The following is a 25,572-nucleotide window of genomic DNA, read 5'->3' on the forward strand; positions in this document are numbered from 1 at the left end:
GGACTATTGTGTTTCCTCTTATAAAATAGTAAAAGTTGGCATAGACAGGGCATACGTAGACATGGTATGCCTGGTGAGGTTGGTATGAATATTGTGAAATCAGATTTTCAGAACAGAATAAGAGTGCTTTGATACAATAGAATATTTGTGCATCTGTAGCCCATGTCTGTCTATCACTGCCTTGGGTTGTAGGTTGGTCGTCTTTTGCAACAACTAGCAATGACTGGCTCTGAAGAGGGTGATCCCCGGACAAAAAGCAGCCTTGGAAAATTTGACAAAGTAAGAATGAATATTGTGTCATAAAAATACTGTTTGTGCAAAATTCTGATAAAGTATTATTAGTGATCTATATTCTTTTTGTTATTGTTATTGGTTGTGGAACTTGAACTCAGGGCCTGGATACTGTTCGTGAGCTCTTTTACTCAAGGCTAGTGCTCTACCACTTTGATCCACAGCCCCACTTGCATTTTTTTTTTGGGGGGGGGGTGTTCAGTCATGGGGCTTGAACTCTAGCCCTGGGTGCTGTCCCTGAGCTCTTCAGCTCAAGGCGAGCACTCTACCACTTGAGCCACAGAGTCACTTCCGGTTTTCTGGTGGTTAATTGGAGATAAGAGTCACATGGACTTTCTGCCCAGGCTAGCTAGTCTCTTGAGTAGCTACAATTATAGGCGTGAGCCACCAGCGCTGGCTCCATTGGTTTTTTGTTTTGTTTTGTTCTGTTTTGTTTTGCTAGTCTTGGGACTTGAACTGAGAGCCTGGGTACTGTCCCCGAGCCTTTCTGTGCTCAAGGATAGCATTCTAACACTTGAACCACAGCACCACTTCTGGCTTTTTCTGTTTATGTGGTACTGAGGAATCGAACCCAGGGCTTCATGCATGCTAGGCAAGCATTCTACCATTAAGCCACATTCCCAGACCCCCACTTCTGGCTTTTGAGTGGTTAATTGGAGATAAAAGTCTCATGGGGACTTTTATTCCTAGGCTGGCTTCAAACCACAATTCTGGATTACAAGTGTGAGCCGCTGGTGCCTGACCATAATGAACTGTTTTCTATAAAATTTTGACTGTAGGTCATACATAATTAATGTAATAATGAGCCTTTTAATTAGATTTATTAAATTAGCAGCATTTGAATTTAGGAAGAGTTTTCTAAAGGTTCTCATTTTAATGAGAATCAAAGACCTATTCAGATTATTTTATTTTAAAAAGCTTGTTTTTAACGCTTGGGTGCTTGTGTAATGTGCCTATAATACTAGCTACTCATAAGGCTAAGATCTTAGGAATGCAGTTTGAAGCCAGTCTGGGCAGGAAAGTCCATGAGACTCTTATTTCAAATTAACTACCAAAAAGCTGAAATTGGAGATGTGATTTAAGTCGTAGAGCATCATTATTGAGCACAAAAGCTCAGGGACAGCATCTAGGCCCTGAGTTCAAGCCCCAGAACTGGCACTAAAACAAAACAAAACAAAAACAAGCTGGGCGCCCGTGCCTCACGCCTGTAATCCTAGCTACTCAGGAGGCTAAGATCTGAGGATCTGGGTTCAAAGCCAGCCAGGGCAGGAAAGTCCATGAGACTCTTATTTCCAATAAACCACTAGGAAACTGGAAGTGGCGCTGTGGCTCAAGTGGTAGAGAGCTAGCCTTGAGCTGAAGAGCTGAGGGATAGTACTCAGGCCCAGAGTTCAAGCCCCATGACCCCCCCCTCCAAAAAAAATGCACAGCTTGTTTTTAGCTGGGTTGCCAGTGGCTCAGACCTATAATTCTGCCTACTCAGGAGGCTGAGATCTAGGAATGTGGTTCAAAGCCAGCCAGGACAGAAAGGTCTGTGAGACTCTTCTCCAGTAAAAACTACAAAAAGAAAAATGGGGGGGGGGGCACCAGGCTGGGAAGGTGGCTCAGTGGTAGAGTGCTTCCCTTGCATGCATGAGGCTCTGGGTTCAATTCCTTAGTACCACATAAGCAGAAAAAGCCAGAAGTGGCTCTGTGGCTCAAGTGATAGAGTGCTAGCCTTGAGCTGAAGAGCTGAGGGACAGTGTCCAGGCCCAGAGTTCAGGCCCCACAACCGACCAAAAAAAACCAAACAAAATCAAAACAAAAAAATAAACCACACACACACATACAAAAAAAAATCCAAAGTGGAGAGCTGTGGATCAAGTGGTACCTAGCCTTGAGCAAAAAATCCCCAGGACCAGCGCAAAAAACAAAAATAATAGTTTTTAATAAATGAACAAAAGTTTTTAAAATATTGCCACTAAATCAAATCTGTATATATTAACTAGTAGTAATGATAAAATTTTAAGTTTATTTTATAAATTAACATTTGTGTCATTGTTCAGTTAGTTTAGGAAAATAAGAATTGTGTCAGAGTTTGAATAGTCCATTTCCTCTAGTTTGAAATGTAAAGGTTGGATAATCTTTAATCTTCATTTGCTCTCCAAAGAGATCTATCCATCCTCCCTCCCTCCCTTCCTCCCTCCCTCCCTCCTTCCCTCCTTCCCTCCTTCCCTCCTTCTCTCTCTTTCTTTCTTTTCTTTCTTTCTTTCCTTCTTTCCCTTTCTCCCTCCCTCCCTCCCTCCCTCCTTCTCTCTCTCTCTCTTCCTTCCTTCCTTCCTTCCATCCTTCCTTCCTTCCTCCCTTTCTTCCTTTCCTTTCTTCCTTTCTTTCTCTTTCTTTCCTTCCTTACCGCCTTCCTTCCTCCCTCCCTTCCTTCCTTCCCTCCCTCCCTCCCTCCTCCCTCCCCCCTCCCTCCCTCCTTTGCTCCCTCGCTCCTTCCTTCCTTCCTTCCTTCCTTCCTTCCTTCCTTCCTTCCTTCCTTCCTTCCTTCCTTCCTTCCTTCCTTCCTTCCTTGCTTGCTTCCTTGCTTCCTTGCTTCCTTGCTTCCTTCATTTGTTGTGGGTCATGGGGCTTAAACTCAGGGCCTGGGCACTGTCCTTGAGTTTTTATAAAAGCTCAAGGCTAGTACTTTACCATTTGAGCCACATCCCACTTCTGGCTTTCTTTTTTTTTTTTTCAGGTAGTTAATTGGGGATAAGAGTCTCATAGATTTTCTTGCCTGGGCTAGCTTCAAACTCCAATGCTCAGCTCTTAGTCTCCTGAATAGCTAGGATTACAGGTATGAGCCATGCCCAGCCTGTCAGCTTTTTTGTTCAAGCCTAGCACTCAGTCACTTTGAGCCACAGCTCCACTTCTGGTTTTCTGGTGGTAAGAGTCTCATGGACTTTTCTGCCCAGGCTGGCTTTGAACCACAGTCCTCAGATCTCAGCCTCCTGAGTAGCTAGGATTACAGAAATGAGCCACTTCTCCTGGCCACTTCTCTTTGTATTTTTCTTGAGGTCTGTTTGTATAAAGGCAAAATCTTTCATACACTTTCTCTGGGGTTCCTTTTTCAGATGTTATTGGTAGCATAGAGTATGCAGTGCTACGTGTCATGTTTGTTTTGTTTGCCAGAATATCTCATGACTGTTGTATATCTTTTAATTTTTTTTATTTTTTATTGTTTTGGTCCGGTGGTGGGGCCTGAACTCTGGGCCTGGGCGCTGTCCCTCAGCTCTTCAGCTCAAGGCTAGTGCTCACATAGCGCCACTTCCAGCTTTTTTCTTTTTTGCTTATGTGGTGCTGAGGAATCGAACCCAGGGCCTCAGGCATGCAAGGCAAGCACTCTACCACTGAGCCATCTTCCCAGCCCCTGTTCTATATTGATATATAAAGAACATCATTTATATTTATTTACTTTTACTGTTATTTTAGAGGTGATGTACAGCAGGGTTATATTTACATATGTTAGGTAATAAATTCTCATTCCCTCCCTCCCATCTTCACCCATTGCATAGTTCACTTTTATCAATGTCTGGTGTGCTGCACTTTTTCACCCTTTTTTTCTTGGATTCTGTGCCCTCCCCACATCCTCCCACAGATGTGCACGTGAATACACCGTATATAAGGTAAAGAATACAGAGTCATCTGAAAAAGAGGAAACAAATTGAGAAAAATGTCCTTTTCCCCCCATATTTTTGGAGTTCATTTCAGTATGTATATTATTTTATATACCTATGGAGAGGCATTTAGGTATTGCACCTTTGTGATTCTCTCCTAATACTATCTTCTTTTGGTCTCACGCTATGTGAGTGTCTAGAATCTTGTGTAATTTGTCAATATCCCATTGTGTTTTAGATCTGACTTTCACAAATTAAGTAGAACATGTACCGTTTGTCTCTCTGATCTTAAGAGCCTCATTTTATATTTTTTATTTTTAAGTAATTTTTTTGCCAGTCCTGGGGCCTGAATATTAGGGCCTGGGCACTGCTCCTGAGCTTCTTTTGCTCAAGGCTAGCACTTACCACTTGAGCCATAGCACCACTTCTGGCTTTTTCTGCTTATGTGGTCCTAAGGAATTGAACCCAAGGCTTCATGCATGCAAGGTAAGCATTCTACCACTGAGCCACATTCCCAGCCAGAGCCTCACTTTTTAAGTTAGATTTAATATAATTCTCAAGAAATCAATTTTTTTGCATGCCTGTTTAATCATATTTTGTTCCAGTATTTTAAAGGAGAAGAATTTTACTTTGGTCTTGTCCTGTTTTAACAGAGTTGTGTGGCTGCTTTTCTTGATGTTGTGATTGGGGGCCGTGCAGTCGAGACTCCTCCCATGTCATCTGTTAATCTTCTGGAAGGATTGAGCAGAACCGTGGTTTATATAACCTACAGTCAGCTAATTACTCTGGTAATGGCTTTATTTTTTAATGGGATTTTTCTCAAAATTCTTTCAGCTAAGCATATTATATGAGAAATATATATGTGTTTGAAAATTTGATTTTTACTAGATAAGGTTCTTTAATTTTATTAGGTGAATTTTATGAAGAGTGTGATGTCTGGAGATCAACTGAGAGAAGATAGACTGGCTCTTGACAATTTGTTGGCAAACTTACCACAGGCAAAGCCGGGAAAGAGCAGCAGTTTAGAAATGACTCCCTACAGTACTCCTCAGATGTCTCCAGCAACCACTCCAGCAAACAAAAAGAACAGATTGCCTATAGGTAATGAGGGCTTCTCGTGTTGGAGCTTTTCCTTAAATTTAATGTTTCTTCATTAGCCCTTGTTTTTGCTCTGCATTCTTTTTTTTTCTTTTTTTCTTTTTTGTCAGTTGTGGGGCCTGGGCACTGACTCTGAGCTTTTCTGCACAAGGCAAGCTCTCTACCACTTTGAACCGTGGTGTCACTTCCATTTTTCTGGTAGTTAATTGGAGATAGCAGTGTCATGGCCTTTCCTGCCAGGGCTGGCTTTGAACTGGGACCCTCAGATCTCAGCCTCCGGAGCAGCTAGGATTATAGGCATGAGCTACTGGCGATTGTCTTGTTTTTGTTTTGGGGTTTGAAACAGGATCCTGTGTAACCCAGACTTTCCTGGAACTTTCTATGTAACCCAGGTTGGCCTCAAACTTGAGATCTTCCTGCCTCTGCCTCCCTAGTTTTGGGATTAAATCAATAAACCTTCCTGCCTGGCTTAGAATATTGGATTTCTGAAGGGAGATTTTCTCTCTCTCTCTCTCTCTCTCTCTCTCTCTCTCTCTCTCTCTCTCTCTCTCTGTGTGTGTGTGTGTGTGTGTGTGTGTGTGTGTGTGTGTGTGTGTGTGTGTGTGTGTGTGTGTGTGTGTGTGTGTGTGTGTGTGTGTGTGTGTGTGTGTGTGTGTGTGTGTGCACTACTAATGGCATTTGAATTCAAAGCCTGCCTGGATGCAGTTCCTTAGCTTTTTCTCTTAAGGTTGGTACTCTACTGTCATAGCTTCACTTTCAGCTTTTTTTTTTTTGGGGGGGGGGCGTCCAGTCATGGGGCCTGAACTCTAGGCCTGGGCACTGTCCCTCAGCTCTTCAGCTCAAGGCTAGCGCTCTACCACTTGAGCCACAGCGCCACTTCCGGCTTTTTTCTTTTTTACTTATGTGGTGCTGAGGAATTGAACCCAGGGCCTCATGCATGCAAGGCAAGCTCTCAACCACTGAGTCACCTTCTCAGCCCCCACTTTCAGCTTTTTGATGGTAAATTTTCTGCTTTGTCTTGCTTTGAACTCTGATCCTCTGAATTTCAGCCTCCTGAACTGAGGGCCTTGTACTTGCTAGGCAAGTACTCTATCACTGCCTGGCAGGGATTACAGGCATGAGATCATCAGATGTGGCCTGGAGTGTCTGTCTGTCTGTCTGTCTATCTGAATTTTATATATATTTTTTCTTTTTAGTAGTACTGGGGATTGAAGACAAGGCCTATGCTTGTTAGGCAGGTATTGAACCACTCTGTGTGTGTGTGTGTGTGCACGCGTGCATGTGTGGAACTTGAACTTTGTGTGGGTGCTGACCTTGATATGTGTTGCTCAAGGTTAACTCTCTATCACCTGTGCCAGAGTTCTACTAGCTTTTTTGGTGGTTAATTGGTGATCAGAGTCTCACAGACTTTCCTGCCCAGACTGGCTTTACACCATGATCTCAGCCCTCTGAGTATCTAGGGTTATAGGCATGTGCCATCGGCACCTGTCTTAGTTATTATTATTTGTTGTTGTTGTTGTTGTTGGTGGTGGTGGTCATGGGGCTTGAACTCTGGGCCTGGGCCCTGTCCCTGAGCTCTTCAGCTCCAGGTGAGTACTCTACCACTTGAGCCACAGCGCCACTTCCGGTTTTCTGATAGTTAGTTGGAGATAAAAGTCTCACATACTTTCCTGCCTGGGCTGGCTTTGAACCATGATCCTTAGAAGTCAGCCTCCTGAGTAGCTAGGATTACAGGCGTGAGCCACCGGTGCTCAGCTTTTGAGGTAGGGTCTTGCTTTATGCCTGTGCTAGCCTGGGCTGCAATCCTACTTGTACTTCTCCAAATTTTGGGGCTGACAGGTGTGTGATACTAGGCTCAGATCATGTGCTTCCTCCATAGCTGGGTGGCACATATCACCATATATAGCTATTAGTTGAGATGGAGGTTCACATACCCAGCGTTGACCTCAAAGTATAATACCCTGATCTCTACCTCCCAAGTAGCTAGTATTAAATACTTGAACTACTGTGTCCAGCTAGCCTATTTATTATAAAATAAAACAGAATGTTCATTTTATTTTATCATTTTTACAAGAATCTAACCTGGGTGCATTAGCTCACATTTCTAATTTTAGCTACACAGGAAACAGATCAAGAGGATCACAGTATGAGGCCAACTTGGGCAAAAAGTTTGAAAGACCTCTATCTCAGTCAATAAATATCTGGATATAGTGTTGTGTGTCTATCATCCTAAGTTGTGCAAGAAGTATAAATAAGATAGCCATTCAGGTCATTTCAGACAAAATCACAAGACCATGTTTGAAAAAAAAAATAAAGCAAAATGGCCTGGGAGGCAGGTTGAAGTGGTAGAGTTTCTGACTATCAAGCACAAGGCCCTGAATTTAATCTCCTGTACTGCTAAAAACAAAACAAAAAAAACTTTAAAAAGACAAGTACATGTGCTTAATCTTTTTTTTTTTTGTCGGTCATGGGTCTTGAACTCTGGGCCTGGGTGCTGTCCCTCAGCTCTTCAGCTCAAGGTGAGCGCTCTACCACTTGAGCTACAGCACCACTTCCGGTTTTCTGGTGGTTTATTGGAGATAGGAGTCTCACAGTCTCTCCTGCCCGGGTTGGCTTTGAACCGCGATCCTCAGATCTCAGCCTCCTGAGTAGCTAGGATTACAGGCGTGAGCCACCAGCGCCCGGCTCATGTGCTTAATCTTTATTTACTTAGTATTTGTTATCTATCTGTCTACACATACAATGGAAAAATTAAGCATGTAGCATGTGCCAGGCACTGGGTAAACCTCTTCTAAATGTTATTTAATCCACAGAGACATCCTGTCTTTCATTTGAGGCACAGTTAGATCTATTTCTTTCTTCTCTCTTCTCATTGGGGTTTGATCTCATGGCTTTATGCTTGCCAGACAGGCTTTCTACTGCTGAGATGTACCTCCAGCCCAAAGCCTGCACTCTATGAAGGCTGACTTGTAGTTACCGTTAGCAAGCATGGAAAAAGTGTTTAGACCAGAAAGACAGTAGTATTTTAGTAACATAATAATAAGTTACTTGCTATACTTAGTGAACATCATTACTTTTCTTTATCTTGAGGAATGAATTATTTCATCTTGAAACTTCCATGAGCTGATTTGTTAAGAATACAAATTTGTAAAATTAATCTGCTGTACACTTAGTATAATATAGAATTATATTATTAGCAGGAATGTGGCAAAATATTCGACAAATCGCACTTTTTCACTATCCCAAAAGCCAAATTCATAACTAAAAATAGGGAAAAAAGTGATCTTTTACATGTGGTACTTCTTAATATTAGGCGCAGTTTGTAATGTTTACCCTAAGGATAATGAGATTTTCCCATTGTTTACAATTGCTTCCCAAAGTGGCATTAGGTGTGGATCCTAGTGGACGGTAAATCTCAAAAATAATTTCTCACTGTAATTTTGTATTTTATATTTATTTAAAATTGTATCCACTGTTCAAAGGGTTGATTTTCTTTCTGTTTACTGCTTTCACAACCCAGGACAACAGTTAGCAGCCATCACTGCCTGGGATTCCTCAGCTACCAACCTTACTTCGCACATTACATTAGTCACCCCATTTGGTGGGTAACAGGCTGTTTTTCTTTTCTTACATAGCTTTAAGAAATGCTTTATGTGGCTGTATTCCGTGTGCATGTTGCTTTTTGCTTTATGTAAATTGCTATATGAAATTCAGTTATTTGCATTTTTATATATTATAGTTTGCTTAAATCATAGACCTGCTCATCAAGTTGAACTTAAGTTCATAGTTCAGTAGAAGATAGTGAGGGATAGAAAAATAAAAGTGTGTATGAGCCTGTTTAAACTTCGGAAGCTGGTGTGTGTGCTGAATGCTTGGACTGAAAGTGATTAATGAACACATCTACAGCATTGTACAGTGAAGGTAACTGTATTTTCATCGCTTTCTGTCTTCAAGGAAGTCAGCTTTCACCCATAGCAAAGTGTTTATGCTTTATATCTATACTTTTTGGAAAGAGGATTTCTATTTACTTTTTATTGTATTGAATTTTCTAGCTGTTACATTGAAACTCACAGAAGATCAAAATTCTTAGAAAAATTATCATAAGCAACTGAAATCTTTCAGTGTTTAAAAGTTCTTAAAAGGTATACAGGACAAGTTATTTTAGAAAAAAATTCTTTTAGGTAGAGAAAGAACAACAAAAATAGTTGACTCCTTTATTAATTTTAGATGTTTCCATAAGACTGAAAGGACTTCATATTCAAACATAGGGAAAACACTCCTTCATTTCTAGAGTGAGGTTAATATATATCAGGCATGGTTCAGTGGTAGAATTACCTCCCTAACAAAAATTGATCTTAGCTTTGTCAACAGTGTCTAAGTAAAAAGTATTACTATATACTTTTCATGTCAGTTACTTCCCATGAGCTGGTCCTGGGAAGCAACTTGGTGTTCCAAGTTCTAAACATCTGTAGAAGTATGGTCCAGGGTAGGTAGCAGTGATTGTCATTCGTGACTTTTCTGGGACAACCCACTTTCACCTCTGAAAGTGTCTTCCTATTCTAATAAGTTTTACTATTCTCAGTAAATCATACTTTTTACTATTTTGAACAAAAATAAAATGGCTTGATGTGGTGCATACCTATAATCTCAACATTTGGAAGGCTGAGGCAGAAGAATCTCGAACTTGAGGCTAATCAAACACATAGACCCTCTCTCAAAATATAACAGAAAGGAAAGTTAAAACAAACAGACAATATAATTTTATATGGTTACCAGATTTCCTCATGGACGTTTCTAACACAAGTTCAGTTATTAGTATAGAAGATCTACGACAAGTAACTGATTTTATAGGAAATACAAAGTATCTTAAAAAGACTAGCTGCGAGGTAATGCTTTTCTTGTTACCTCAAAATCTCCATTGATAGGGATGATTTGACCGTACTGCAGATGTGATCATGTGTAGTATGTACTCCCTATCTAGTGGATGTGGGTCATGGTTTCTCATTACTGTCTGTGTAGTAACTGGGAGGATCTGTTTTTTATTTGTTTTGATTTCTATTACTCATATCTTCATAACTTTTTGTGCCTGTGCAAACATTCAACACTAAAGGAAAATATTTTTTAAAATTCAGTGTGCCATTTTCTTTTGATTTTTTTTTTTTTTGTTTAAATTCTTTGATTTCTTTCTTAATTTGTTAGCAACTCGGAGCAGAAGTCGCAGTAATATGCTAGTGGATCTACATATGGACCATGAAGGATCATCTCAAGAAACTATCCAGGAAGTACAACCAGAAGAGGTGTTGGTCATTTCCTTAGGGACAGGTCCCCAGCTTACTCCAGGGATGATGTCAGAAAATGAGGTAGGAATATATTACTACATTTAACTTACAACTCTGTGTTAAAAAGTTTAAACCAGATGAGGTAGCACATGCCTATAATCTTGGAACTTGAGAGGCTAAGACAGGAAACTAAGGCAAAATTTTCTTCTTTTTGTTGATGCCAGTACTGGAGCTTGAACTCCAGATCTTAGAATCTCACGTTTTTTACAACCAATTACTTGAGCCACATTCCTATTTCTAGTTTTTTTTAATTTATTTTTTCTTTTGGTCATCCATGGGGCTTGAACTCAGGGCCTGAGTACTGTCCCTGAGCTTTTCTGCTCAAGGATAGTGCTCTACCAGTTTGAGCCACAGTTCCACTTCTGGTTTTCTGGTGGTTAATTGGAAATAAGAGTCTCTTAGACTTTTCTGCTGGAGCTGGTTTTGAACCACAATGGAAGTGGTCCTGTGGCTCAAGTGGTAGAGCGGTAGCACAGAGAGCACAGAGAGGTTGAAGGACAGAGCCCAGGCCCTGAGTTCAAGCCCCAGGACCACCCCCCCAACTCAAAAAAAAAAAAAAATCCTGTATTCAGAAAAACCTTAAGCCTACAAAGTCAGCTGCCCATGGCTTATAATTGTAATACAAGCTATACAAGAGGCTAAGACCTGGGGCTGGGAAGGTGGCTCAGTGGTAGAGCACTTGCCTTGCATGCATGAGGCCCTGGGTTCGATTCTTCAGCACCACATAAGCAAAAAGAAAAAAACCGGAAGTGGTGCTGTGGCTCAAGTGGCAGAGCACTAGCCTTGAGCTGAATTGCTGAGGGACAGCGCCCAGGCCCAGAGTTCAGGTCCCATGACTGGACCCCCCCCCCCAAAAAAAAAAAGAGGCTAAGACCTGAAAGATTATGGTTTAGATTGCATCTCAACCAGCAAAAGGCTAGGCTGGAGGCATGGCTCAAGTGATAGAGCAATTGCCATGAGCAAGTTGAGTGAAACTTCAAGCAAGACCCTGAGTGCAACCTCTGGTACTAGCACTAAAAAATTTAAAAGTTTACAGCTGGGCATCAGTGGCTCACATCTATAATCCTAGCTACTCAGGAGGCTGAATCTGAGGATCTCCGTTCAAAGTCAGCCCAGGCAGGAAAGTCCGTGAGACTCTTATCTCCAATAAACCACCCAAAAAACAGAAGTGACACTGTGGATCAAGTGGTAGAGTGCCAGCCTTGAGCCGAAGAAAGAGGTAAGGGACAGTTCTCAAGCCCAGAGTTCAAGCCCCATGACTGAAAAAAAGAAAAAAATATTTAAAAGCCTACAAACATCAGCAAGTGAAGACTGAAGTTGCAGACTGCTTGGCTAAGTGTTGAAGAAGTACCCTAACACAGAGCTACTCTGTAGCAACTTGGCAAGGTTTAAGGATGCTTTGTTTTCTAGCTAAATCTGCCAATCCATGGCCAGTTATGGAAGAACATGTTTGTAATCCCAATACTAAGGTAGAAGAATTGCAGGTTTACAGCCAGCGTAGGCTACATAGCAAGATTGTCTCCACAAAAAGAAATCTGCCAGATCATTTGCTGACCACAAAGCTAATAGAACAGAGTCTTCAGGGGTCACATATGACATGACAGAGACAAACAAAAACACCAATTCCTATAATCTTATGTCTGCCTGTTGTCTTTTTTTTTTTTTTGCTTATGTGGTGCTGAGGAATCAAACCCAGGGCCTCATGCATGCAAGGCAAGCACTCTACCACTGAACCACCTTCCCAGCCTGTTGTCTTTAACACTGTAGATAACAGAAAGGCAACATAGCTTCAGTTGGCTCAGCTGATCCATTTGTGTCCCATGAATTCTGTTTAATGCTTCAAAGATCTCATGAATGGAGTTGTTGTTTAAGAGTGATCTAAAAGAAGTTGTGTGCATTTGTTGTGGGTTTTCTTTTTTTAGACTTTACTCTTTCATTTGTAATAAACCAAAATTGACATTTTATTTCTTAGGTCCTAAATATGCAGCTTTCGGATGGAGGGCAAGGAGATGTCCCTGTTGATGAAAACAAACTCCACGGTAAACCTGATAAAACGTTGCGCTTTTCCCTCTGCAGTGATAATCTGGAAGGCATATCTGAAGGTGAAGGGTTATGTGATTCAAGTAATATTTTGTTTTGTGTTCTTTAAAGGAGCCTTATAAATTATAATTAAGCCATCTGTGCCTCTCACTGAGCAGAATAATGAAAGTTCCCTGTAATGAGTTTGAACAGTTGGCTGTAAAGATTGTTTCCTGAATAGAATTAAGATTACAATAAGCTGTTGGTCATATAAAATGAAGATGTAAGTCTTCATTCAGACTTAAATAGAATACCAGCATTCTGTTTATAGCAGCATTGTTTCTCAGTATTGATATATACCAAAGCTTATAGAGCTCCTTTAGAAGGATGTAATGCATGTACAAATGGAAAAAATGGACTTACTAGTATATCAGAATATTGTATATACCTTGAATATTCTGTATTCCTTTATTCATATACTCAAACACACCATCATGAAGCACTGTACAATGGAAATAAGAATTAACAAGAAAATTTTAAGCCAAGATTGTAAAGTGAAAATGTATTATTCCACATTTTGAGATAATTTTTTTTTCAATGAAAATAAAGTTCAAGTTTGATGACATTTAAAAGTAAATATAGGGCTAGGAAGGTGGCTCAGTGGTAGAGTGCTTGCCTTGCATGCATGAGGCCCTGGGTTTGATTCCTCAGCACTACATAAAAAGCTAGAAGTAGCGCTGTGACTCAAGTGGTAGAGTGCTAGCCGTGAGCTGAAGAGCTGAGGGACAGCGCCCAGGCCCAGAGTCCAGGCCCATGACCGACAAAAACAAAACAAAAGTAAATATAAATGTTATTCTTTTTCTCTAATCTATGTAAAGTAATATAATTCATTCTTGATAATATAGAAAAGAAGTGATTGTTTATAATTTCACCATTATGTTAAAAGTAGTTAATGTTGTAGCTTACTTATAGCAGAATTAGGTTTAAACTTTTTGTTTTAATAATATATACATACCATTTCCTTCCCCTTGTAGTTTTACTTTTTTTTTTTGGTCGGTCGTGGGGCTTGAACTCTAGGCTTGGGCACTATCCCTGCGCTCTTCAGCTCAAGGCACGCGTTCTACCACTTGAGCCACAGTGCCACTTCTGGTTTACTGTTGGTTAATTGGAGATAAGAGTCTCACAGAGGGATGGGAAGGGGAAACAAAGGAGGAGGCTACAATGCTTGATAAGAAATGTACTCATTATCTTGCCCATGTAATTGTAACCCCTCTGTACAGTATTTTCACAATAAAAAATAAATAAAAAATTTAAAAAATTAAAAAAAAAAGAGTCTCACGGACTTTCCTGCCCGGGCTGGCTTTGAACCGTGATCCTCAGATCTCAGCCTCCTGAGTAGCTAGGATTACAGGCGTGAGCCACTGGTGCCTGGCTGTTTTACATTTTTAAGTAACATGGTTTTGTGTTTCTATGCCACTACTGGGGCCTGCGCACTGTCCTCTAGCTTTTTTCTCAAAGCTTTTGTCTTACCACCTGAGGCAGAGGTCAGCTTCCAGCTTTTTGGTGGTTCATTGAAGATAAAGAGTCTTACAGGCTGGCTCTGAACTATGATTCTCAGCCTAGCCTCCTAGTAGTTAGGATGTGAGCCACCAGTACCAAGAAAATAACGTTTTTGTTTTGTTTTGTTTTTATTTGTCAGTCATGCCGCTTGAGCTCAAGGCCTGGACACTGTCCCTGAGTTTCTTTTGCTAAAAGCTAGCACTCTACCACTTGAGCTACAGCACTGCTTCCAGCTTTTTCTGTTTATATAGTACTAAGGAATCGAACCCAGGGCTTCATTCATGGTAGGCAAGCCTTCTGTCACTAAACCACCTTCCCAATTTTCTTTAACTTGGAATAGGCATATCAATTGATTTTAACATTCTTTGTTTTGTTTTGTTTTGTTTTGTGCTTGTTGGTCTTGAGGCCTGGGCTCTGTCCCTGAGCTGCTTTTGCTCAAGGCTAATGCTCTACCTTTTGAGCCACAACTCCACTTCTGACTTTTTTGGTAGTTTATTAGAGATCATTCTCACAGACTTCCCTGCCTGGGATGACTTTGAACCACTATCCTCAGATCTCAGCCTCCTGTGTGGCTAGGATTACAGGCATAAGCCACCAGTGTTCAGCTATTTTAACATTCTTCTGTGATAAATAGGTAGATTGCTTCTACTTTTTAGATATTTATAATACTTAATAAGTTCTACATTAGTCTTATATTAGTTTTTATTATCTAGTATACATTTCTAGAAGCAGAATTGCTGTCTCAGAATTGGTGCGTGCGTGCGTGCGTGCGTGCGTGCGTGCGTGCGTGCGTGCGTGTGTGTGTGTGTGTGTAGGTTGTGGGGCTTGAACTCTGGCTTGGGCGCTGTCCCTCAGTGCTTTTGCTCAAGGCTAGTGCTTTGCCACTTTGAGCCACAGCTCCACTTCCAATCTTCTCAGGATTAATTGGAGATAAGAGCCTCACAGACTTTCTTGCCCAGGCTGGATTCAAAACCACGGTCCTCAAATCTCAGGGTCCTGAGTAGCTAGGATTACAGTTGTGAGCCACTAGCATCTGGCCAGGGCATGTATATTTTTAAGGCATAAATTTAGTATTGAAAGCACTTTTAAATTGAAAAAGTGGTTGTGCACACCTGTAATCCCAATACATAGGAGGCTACAACAGAAGAATCTTTGGTTCAAGACATGGTTAGGCTACATAGCAAGATCCCATCTCAAAAAAAAAAAAAAATCCCCAAAACCCTGAATGCTGGTGATTCACAGCTTTAATCCTAAATTTTGGGAAGGTGGAGATTATTGGGTCACAGTGTCAGGCCATTCTGGGCATAAAAAAGTTCATAAGAAAACCCCTTCTCAACAAAGAACTGGATACAGTGGCACTTGCTTGTTATCCTAGCTACCAAAAAGCCTAACAGAGGTGGTGGATCATACCAAGGTGCACCCCTGAGCAGGAAAGGCGACCTTATCTCAGAAATAATGAGCAAACAAGTTAGGGCTAGAGGCGTGGCTTCACAGTAAGAGTGCTTTTCTCATAAGCTTAACAAAATAGAAAAAAAAATCCAAAAGAACTTTATTTCATTATTATATGTAGTTATACAAAGTCCATAAGTCAGGTTATGAGTACAATGCTTCTTGGTCAGTGTCACCCGCTTCCTTCATTCTCTCCCATTTTCTCCCTCTTGTCCTTACCCTTAAGTTACCTAGTTCATTTTTTATGTAATGTGCATTGTATATAACTACTACATTTGTTCACCCTCGATTCCTTTGCTCTCCTTTGCCTACTCCCAAAACATGTCCCAAAGACTTTTTAATCAGTTTATAGTATCTCTCCAAGGCAGGAAAAATGGCATTGTGGCTTATAGGTGATTTTTTTTAAAAGATTGCTCATGGAATAAACATTTCTCTAGGTCCTTCAAATCGCTCCAATTCGGTGTCTTCTCTAGACCTGGAAGGAGAGTCTGTGTCAGAACTTGGAGCAGGACCTTCTGGGAGTAATGGAGTTGAAGCTCTACAACTGTTAGAACATGAGCAAGGTAAAGTTGAGCACAGTTGTACACATACCAAACTTGCCTTATTGTAAGATAAGCAATGTGTTTACATGTAAGTTGGCTATTTGCAGTAAAAAAAATAAACTTAATTTGGTTATAGAATATATTTACTTCTAGTGTTATAGTAGTCCTTATAAATGTGTTTGAGGGCTGAGGCATGTCTCAAGTGGTAGAGTGCTTGCCTAGCAATACAGGCCAACTTCAGACCCTACTGTCACCTCCCAACAGTGTTTAATTGATGAGTGAAGTATTAAATTACATATAGTGTAAGTTCCTTTAAATTTTGTAGCATTAGGCCTCTTAATTAGTAACTTTTAAAGGATAAAGTGATTACTCAGATTTCAAGAAACAGAATTTGGGAAGGAAAGGAAGGGCATACAAATATTTAAAAGTATCTTGGCTCTGAAGTGACACTGTGACTCAAAGTGATAGAGCACTAGCCTTGAGCAAAAAGAGCTCGGGGACAGCTCCCAGGCCCTAAGTTCAAGCACAAGACCGACCAAAAAAAAGAATATTGGGCCAGCTGCAGTTGTTCATGACTATTATCCTAGCTATTCAGAAGGTAGAGATCAGGAGGATCATAGTTTAAGGCTAGCCTGGGCAAAATTCATAAGACACCTCTCTCCCCTCCTATCAACCAATAAAAAGTTGGATCCAGGTGACATGTACTTGTCATTCCAGCTATGTTGGGAAAGTAAATAGGAGGATTGTGATCCAGCTGAGCCTGGACATAAACATTGGATCGTATTTTAAAAATAACTAAAGCAAAAAATAGCTGTAGGCATGGATCGAGTTGTAGAATGTCTGTCTGGAAAATGTACAGACCGTGAATTTAGACGATACTACTGAAACAACACAGCATCAGAAAACCTAGTTTTTTTTTGATAGTTGTAAGTGCCAGACAAAAGCTTACTGGAAGAAAACACTAGCCGTTGTATAGGCAGAAGTTGGAGATAGATCATTGTAAGTGCAAGGCAAGTATATGAGAAATAGAAGTGGAGACCATAGTACTTAATCAGGTAGTACAGAGGAGACAGGTGGGTGACGATGGTAAAGTGGATGATACCTGTTACAGACTGAAGGAAGTCAGCTTTATAGCAAGCCAAGATAATGTTAGATGAGTGGTTGAGGATGATAGCCTCTTGTGCTTTAAGATGATAAATTGGAAACATTTCCAGATTTATTTCAGAGAATCAAGTTTAGGACAGATTGCTGCAAATAGAGTGTGAAGGAATGATTGTTAGACTTAAGGTGCCTGAGAATTACTTGAAGAAGTCCTATTTCTAGATAGCTTGCTCAGTCCATTTTTAGAAAGATAAGAATACTCCTATGGGCTGGGAATGTGGCTTAGTGGTAGAGTGCTTGCCTAGTATGCATGAAGCCCTGGGTTCCATTCCTCAGTACCACATAAACAGAAAAAGCCAGAAGTGGTGCTGTGGCTCAAGTGGTAGACTGCTAAAAGAAGCTCAGGGATAGTGTCTAAGCCTTAAGCAAAAGAAGCTCAGGGATAGTGCCTAGGCCCTGAGTTCAAGCCCCAGGACTACCTGCCGCCCCACCCCCACCCCCAATACTCCTATTAGAATATGTATGGCTTGAATAAAAATACTGCTATGTTTCATAATCAGTAACAGTTATAATTATTTGCTGCAAATAACATAGAAACCTGAAATAATGTGTTTATGACAGATGTTTATGACAAGTTAAATAAATAGCACTTCTTTGAAGAGACTTTTGGGTGATTCGAATGTAGATGATTGGCAGTCTTTATTTTCACTCAATTCACTAGAAAGTGAATTGAGGCCTGGGCACATAGCTTGTTATCTCAGCACTTTTGGATGGAAGCTGAAGTACTGTGTTGTGAGTTTGATGCCAGCCTGGATTACATAATGAGACCCTGTCTCAAAAATACCAAAATACAAAGCCGGGCACCGGTGGCAGATCTGAGGATCACAGTTCAAAGCCAGCCCGGGCAAGAAAGTCCGTGAAACTCTTATCTCCAATAAACCACCAGAAAACCGTAAGTGACACTGTAGCTCAAGTGGTAGAGCGCTCGCCTTGAGCTGAAGAGCTGAGGGACAGCGCCCGGGCCCAGAGTTCAAGCACCACGACTGACCAGAAAAACCTAAAATATATAATATGCATAGGGAGTTGGTATGAAACTCTACTTTTAGTCCCCAACACCAAACGAAAAACAAAAACATTAACAACAAAAAGTGAATTCACATAACTTGATCTAGAATGGAATGAAAACTTTAGAATGCAGACCAGAGTTGTCCATGTCAAGTCTAAAACATTTATAGTATGGGTTTATTAGCTGATTACCACCATAATAATGTGGCACAGTAAACTACCCAAAACACTTGCTCTGAAGTCTGGGTGAGTTAATTCATTCTAATTTGGACTGGGCTAACTCACACATACAAACAATAGTAGATAAGGTAGGGATCTCTCTAATTTTAGCTAGAGGTGAGTTGGCCATTGGGGAGCAGGCTGGTCTTTAGATCTAGAATGAAACTACAAGCTTAGTGATGATAAAAATTTTTAAGTGTTTAATTTTGTTTTTGATAGCTACCACGCAAGATAATCTTGATGATAAGCTAAGGAAGTTTGAGATTCGTGACATGATGGGTCTAACAGATGATAGAGACATATCAGAAACAGTGAGTGAGACCTGGAGTACAGATGTCCTGGGAAGTGACTTTGACCCTAACATTGAGGAAGATCGCTTACAAGAAATTGCAGGTAACTGATGTCCATTCAGTGTGTCTGGAAGATAGATAGATGTAGTTTTATGTCTTCCTATCCTTCATGAGAGAGAGTGTTATTCTTCGGATAGATGGAGGGTGGTATGGGTGACCACCTGACTGGGAAACTTTGAAAACTATATGGTACAGGACACTGGATACTCTTTCTAAGTGTAGTTTCCCCAATTCTAATACTGCAAAAAAAGAGAAAACTCAAAACTTTCTAATTACCTCTTGTCAAGTCTTGTTTTCATGGCATAGTGTGTACTCTCGGTCTATGATTAAAATATTCTCCACTTGATAGTAAGTACCTTACTTTATTTGTTTTTTTGTTTTTTTTTTGTCGGTCGTGGGGCTTGAACTCTGGGCCTGGGCGCTGTCCCTCAGCTCTTCAGCTCAAGGCGAGCGCTCTACCACTTGAGCTACAGCGCCACTTCCGGTTTTCTGGTGGTTTATTGGAGATAGGAGTCTCACGGTCTCTCCTGCCCGGGCTGGCTTTGAACCGCGATCCTCAGATCTCAGCCTCCTGAGTAGCTAGGATTACAGGCGTGAGCCACCAGCGCCCGGCAGCACCTTACTTTAAAATGAAAGTTTGTGCAGATAATAACCATAAAATCTTTGGGAATAATATGATAATTAAGTTCTTAAAAATGAAGGCTGAAGATGTAGCGCAGTGGTAGAGCATTTGCCTAGCATTTGGGGGGCTCTGTGTTCCATCCCTAGCACCACCACTAGATAGCAATAAAATGAGCTAGCTGCTGGTGGCTCACTCCTGTAATCCTAGCTTCTCAGGAGGCTGAGCTCTGAGAATTGTTCAAAGCCAGCCTGGGCCGAAAATCTGTGTATTCTTGTCTTTAATGAACTACCAAAAAGCTGGAAATAGAGTTGTGGCTTAGCTGGTAGAATGCCAGCTTTGAGTGAAAATACTAAGAGACAACATGTAAGCCCTAAGTTTAAGTCCCAGTATTGGCATCAAGAAATTTAAAAAAAAAGCTGGGCACCAGTGGCTCACGCTTGTAATCTTAGTTGCTCAGGAGGCTGAGATTTGAGGATTGCAGTTCAAAGCCAGCCCAAGCAGGAAAGTCCATGAGACTCTTAATCTCCAATAAACCATCAGAAAACCGGAAGTAGCACTGTGGCTCAAGTGGTTGAGCACTCAATTTGAGCTGAAGAGCTGAAGGACAGTGCCCAGGCCCAGAGTTCAAGCCCCATGACTGACCAAAAAAAGCCTAGGTAGTTCATGCCAGTCACCCCAATTATACAGGAAGCAAAAGTAGGTGGATTGTGGTCCAGGCCAGCCCAGGCATAAGTGCAAGAACCTACTAAAAAAAAGAAAAGGGCTTGAGGCAGGGCTCAAGTAAGTGTCAATCTTTGAGTGAAAAAGCTGAGGGACAACATCCAGGCCCCGAGTTGAAGCTCTAATAAAATGAAACCTACTAAAATGAACTTACTTCTGCATTTATTCTGTTCCAAAGAGGTATCCTTTGAAAAGAAAGGGGGAAAGTGTTTTGTGTTTTTTTAAATTAGCATATATTAGCTGTAGAAGGGAGGATTTCTTTTACTTTTTTTGTTGGTCATGGGGCTTGAACTCTGGGCCTGGGTGCTGTCCCTCAACTCTTCAAAGCTAGTGCTCTACCCCTTGAGCCACAGTACCACTTCCAGTTTTTCTGGTGGTTAATTGGAGATAATGAGTCTCATAGAGAAAACAGCATTCAGGCCCATAGTTCAAGCTCCACAACCAACAACAACAAAAAGAGTCTCATGGACTCTTATTATTATTATTTTTTTGGCTTTATTGTAAAGATACTATACAGAGGGTTACAGTTACGAGTGGGTAATGAGTACACTTCCTCTTGAACATTGTTACCCCCTCCATTGTTTTCCCCCTATCATCTCTCTCCCTCTCTTCCCCGAGGTTCTTTTTTTTTTTTTTTTATTGTGATTAAGTGATTACATAATTTCCCGAATTTCACAGTATTGTGGAATAATGATGCTCATTTAAAGTCACAAGTTCATTCTAACTTTCCTGGACCACATTGTCTATCACAGTCTGTAACATATAACGGTGTTCACATGTTATACACCATATATGTGATCAGCAGCGTGGGGATATTTAGTAGTGGTTCAACCAGATGAGTGGGAGTTCTTTGTTTCTTAAGTCCTGTTAGTTTTGTCGTATCACCTAACATTTTGGATTTAGCATCCACTTATCAGGGAGACCATGTACCGTTTGTCTCTTCATTCTTGGCTTACCTCGCTCAACATGATTCCTTCTAGCTCCATCCATTTCCCTACAAATGCCATTATTTTGTCATTTCTAATGGCTGCATAATATTCCATTGTGTATAGATACCACAATTTTTGGATCCATTCATCTGTGGTGGGGCATCTGGGTTGTTTCCATATCCTAGCTATTTTGAACAGTGCTGCAATAAACATGGAGGTGCACGTGTCCTTGTATATTGGTTCCTGTTGTTCAGGGTAGATGCCTAGAAGTGGTATGACTGGGTCGTAAGGGAGGTCAATCTTTAGCTTTCTGAGGACCCTCCAGACTGCTTTCCAAAGTGGTTGTATAAGTGTACATTCCCACCAGCAGTGTAATAGGGTTCCTCTTTCTCCACATCCCCTCCAGCATTTGTCGTTGGCTGATTTGTGGATGTGGGACATTCTGACTGGGGTAAGGTGGTATCTCAGGGTTGTCTATATTTGCATTTCCTTCACCACCAGGGATGATGAACATTTCCTCATGTGTTTCTTTGCCATTTTTATTTCTTCATTTGAGAAGTCCCTCTTTAGTTCCCTTGCCCATTTAGTAATTGGTTTGTTAGGTTTGGGAGGGATTCGTTTTCTTGAGTTCTCTGTATATACAGGATGTTAACCCCTTGTCTGATATATTGCTGGTAAATATTTTTTCCCAATTAGTTGGTTGTCTTTCTAGCTTAGTTGCGATAGATTTAGCTTTGCAGAAGCATTTTATTTTAAGGTAGTCCCATTTGTTGAGTCTCTCTCCAACTTGTTGTGATCCTGGGACTCTTCAGGTTTAATGTTAAGGTCTTTAATCCATTTTGAGTTGATGTTGGTGCATGGTGATAGGCTGGGGTCCACTTTTAGTTTTCTGCATGTGGCTGCCCAGTTTTCCCAGCACCAGTGGTTGAAGAGGCTGTGTTTCTTCCATTGTATGTCTTTGGCTCCTTTGTCGAATATCAGCTGGCTGTAGGCCTGTGGATTTATTTCTGGATCTTCTATTCTGTTCCATTGGTCTTCGGGTCTGTTTTTGTGCCAGTACCATGCTGTCTTTGTTATTATAGCTCTGTAGTAGAGTTTGAAGTTCGGCATGGATAGCCCTCCCATATTGTCTTTATCCCCTAGAATTGTTTTGGCTATTCTAGGTCTTTTGTTGTTCCATATGAATTTTTGGACTGTTTTCTGTATTTCAGTGATGTACATCATTGGGATTTTAATAGGAATTGCATTGAATTTGTATATTCGTTTTGGAAGTATTACCATCTTTACTATATTAAGTCGGCCTACCCAGGAGCATGGGAGGTCTTTCCATTTCCTAGTGTCTTCTGCAATTTCTTTCTTTAACTTTTTATAGTTTTCATTAAATAGTTCTTTTACATCTTTGGTTAGGTTAATTCCTAAATATTTTATTTTTTGGGAGGTTATTGTGAATGGGGTTGCTCCCTTTATTTCCCTCTCTTCTTGTACATTGTCAGTGTATATATAGTAAGGCAACTGATTTTTGTGGGTTTATTTTGTATCCTGCTATTTTGCCGAAGTGATTTATGATTTCTAAGAGTTTGGGGATGGAGTTTTTGGGATCGTGAAGGTATAGTATCATGTCGTCTGCAAAAGGGATAGTTCAACTTCTTCTTTCCCTATGCGGATCCCTTTAATGTCTTTTTCTTGCCTTATTGCCCTGGCTAAGGGTTCCAGGACTATATTGAAGAGGAGTGGAGACAGTGGGCATCCTTGCCTTGTTCCTGATTTTAGGAGAATTGGTTGTAGCTTTTCCCCTTTAAGTATAATCTTGGCTATTGGTCTATCATAAATGGCTTTTATTGTTTTTAGAAATGTTCCTTCTATTCCTATTTTCTCCAGAGCTTTTAGCATGAATGAATGTTGAATTTTATCAAAGGCTTTTTCTGCATCTGTGGCGATAATCATGTGATTCTTGACCTTGGCTCTGTTGATATGTTGTATTGCATTTATTGACTTACGTATGTTAAACCATCCCTGTGTCTCTGGGATGAAGCCTACCTGGTCATAGTGTATAATTTTTTTATGTGTTTCTGGATTCTGTTAGCTAGAATCTTGTTAAGGATCTTTGCATCTGTGTTCATCAAGGAAATTGGCCTGTAATTCTCCTTTTTGGTTAGGTCTTTGCCTGGTTTGGGGATGAGTGTGATATTGGCTTCGTAGAATGAGTTTGGGATAGCTCCCTCCTTCTCTGTTTCTCTGAAGAGCTTGAGGAGTATGGGTATTAGTTCTTGTTTAAAGGTCTTATAGAATTCTGCTGTGAATCCATCTGGTCCTGGGCTTTTTTTTGTTGGAAGACTTTTGATAGCTTCCTGTATCTCGTTATAGGATATTAGCTTATTTAATTGGTTAACTTCTTCTTTGCTCAGTTTGGGCAACTTGTATTTCTCTAAAAATGCATCCATTTCTGCCAGATTTTCTTCCTTTAGGGAGTATAGCTTTTGAAAGTAGTCTGTTAGAATTGTTTGGATATCTTGGGTACGTGTTGTGATGTTTCCCGTGGCATCCCTAATCCTATTAATATGGGTTTCCTCTCTTCTTTTTTTAATTAATCTAGCCAATGGGCCATCAATTTTGTTTATTTTTTCAAAGAACCAGCTTTTTGTTTGGTTTATTTTGGTTATGGTTTTCTGATTTTCTAATTGGTTAATCTCTGCTCTTAATTTGGTTATCTGGCTTCGTCTAGCAACTTTAGGTCCCATTTTTTCTTGTTTTTCTAGCTGTTTTAGTTGCAACATGAGATTATTTACTTGGTCTGTCTCCATTCTCTTGATGTGGGCACTGAGGGCAATAAATTTGCCCCTCGTGTCCCACAAGTTTCTTTGTGAGGTGTTTTCATTTTTATTGAGTTGTAGGAAATGCTTTATTTCTTCTCTGATCTCTTCCGTTACCCAGGCATTGTTAAGGAGTGTGCTGTTCAATTTCCATGTATTAGAGAAATTTCTGCGGTATGCTTTGTTATTGAGAGCTAGCTTGATTCCACTGTGGTCAGATAGGATACAGGGGATTATGTCAATCCCTTTGTATTTGCTTAAGTTCCTTGCATGAACTATGATATGGCCTATTTTGGAGAAAGTTCCATGAGCTGCTGAGAAGAATGTGTACTGTGTTTTAGGGTGAAATACTCGGTAGATGTCAGTTAATTCCGCTTGAAGTATGGCCTCACTTAATTCGGTAGCTTCTTTGCCAATCCTCTGGTTGGTAGACCTGTCCTTTGGTGAGAGTGGTGTGTTAAAGTCTCCTAGTATTATCGTATTGGGATCAATTTTATTCTGTAAGTTTGAGAGCATTTGTTTAACATATCTGGGTACACCAATATTTGGGGCATATAAGTTGATGATGGTTATATCCTCCTCTTGGATTGTTCCCTTTATTAATATGTAGTGTCCGTCCTTGTCTTTCTGTACTGATTTTAATGAAAAGTTTATTTTGTCAGATATCAGGATAGCTACACCTGCTTTCTTACTGGGGGCATTTGATTGGTAGATCCTTTTCCACCCCTTCACTCTGAGTTTGTTTGTATGTTTTGTTGAGAGGTGGGTCTCCTGAAGGCAACAGATGGATGGGTCTTGTTTTCTGATCCAGTCCTCAGTTCGTTTTCTTTTAATTGGCGAATTCAGCCCATTTATATTAAGAGGAAGTATAGAGAGATGCATTGTTGTCCCTGCCATTCCGTTTTCCTAAGTTTTTCTTCTTTCCTTTCCTCCTGTGCTTGCTCAGTTAGACTTTGAGTAATGCCTGTTTGGGGCAGGTCCCAGTTCCTGGTTGCTTTCTTCAGGTTGTGTCCCCCCTCTTAGAATTCTTTGTAATGCTGGCTTAATGTTTATGTATTCATTTAGTTTTTCTTTGCTATTAAAAGTTTTCAGTTCTCCATCAAATGTGAATGCTAGCTTTGCCGGATATATCAGTCTGGGTTGGCAGTTATTGGCTTTCAGGGCTCGTATGGTGCTTTCCCAGGCTTTTCTTGCATTCATTGTTTGTGTGGAGAGATCTGCAGTGATTCTAATTTTTTTTTCCCGGTGTAGGATAGCTCCTTCTTCATTTTTGCTGCATGCAGGATTGTTTCCTTATTATTCAGATCTATCATTTTTACTATAATGTGTCTAGAAGTGTTTCTCCTGGGATCTTGCTTGTTGGGTGTTCTATAAGCTTCTGTAATGTAGTTAAGATGGTCGTTTTTGAGGTGGGGAAAATTTTCATTGATTATCTTGTTAAATAGATGTTGCATTCCCTTGCTCTGGAATTCCTCACCTTCGTCCACTCCGATTATGCGAAGGTTAAATTTCTTGGCATTATCTGCTTGCTCTTGAATTTCCCTTTGGTTTAATTTGAGTGATTTTTCCATATCTGTCACTTTTTGGTCCAGTTGGTGTATTCTGTCTTCTGTATCTGACACTCTACCTTCCATTTCATTCACTCTGTTGACCGTGGCTTCTATTGTGGTTTGCGTGGAGGAAATGGATCCCTTTATGGATTCAATGTTGGTTCTCAGAGTACTGATCTCAGTATGTATTACCTCTAATTTGGCGTTTATCTCACTTCTTACTGAGGTTTGTGCAGCTTCTATTTTTGCATCCAACTTTTGTTTGAT

At 40.5% G+C, this 25,572-nt stretch overlaps 1 protein-coding gene across 8 annotated transcripts in view; it reads left to right on the forward strand.

The window, feature by feature from the left end:
• The window catches only part of Gapvd1 (GTPase activating protein and VPS9 domains 1), a 102,340-nt gene that overhangs the window by 31,561 nt on the left and 45,207 nt on the right, over window positions 1-25,572 (forward strand). For 3 of the 8 annotated variants that reach the window (XM_070013577.1, XM_070013600.1, XM_070013568.1), the window contains exons 4-11: window positions 193-279; window positions 4,586-4,720; window positions 4,844-5,033; window positions 8,551-8,631; window positions 10,230-10,390; window positions 12,342-12,471; window positions 15,835-15,960; window positions 18,544-18,717. In XM_070013577.1, the coding sequence (XP_069869678.1) occupies window positions 193-279; window positions 4,586-4,720; window positions 4,844-5,033; window positions 8,551-8,631; window positions 10,230-10,390; window positions 12,342-12,471; window positions 15,835-15,960; window positions 18,544-18,717 (1,084 nt within the window). The remainder of the gene's footprint in view (window positions 1-192; window positions 280-4,585; window positions 4,721-4,843; window positions 5,034-8,550; window positions 8,632-10,229; window positions 10,391-12,341; window positions 12,472-15,834; window positions 15,961-18,543; window positions 18,718-25,572) is intronic. The other 5 variants (XM_070013616.1, XM_070013591.1, XM_070013623.1 and 2 more) reach the window with 3 other exon arrangements.

The sequence above is a fragment of the Dipodomys merriami genome, unplaced genomic scaffold (genome assembly GCF_024711535.1).
Source record: "Dipodomys merriami isolate MVZ:Mamm:240054 unplaced genomic scaffold, mDipMer1.0.p SCAF_11, whole genome shotgun sequence".
NCBI classification, from domain to species: Eukaryota; Metazoa; Chordata; class Mammalia; order Rodentia; family Heteromyidae; genus Dipodomys; species Dipodomys merriami.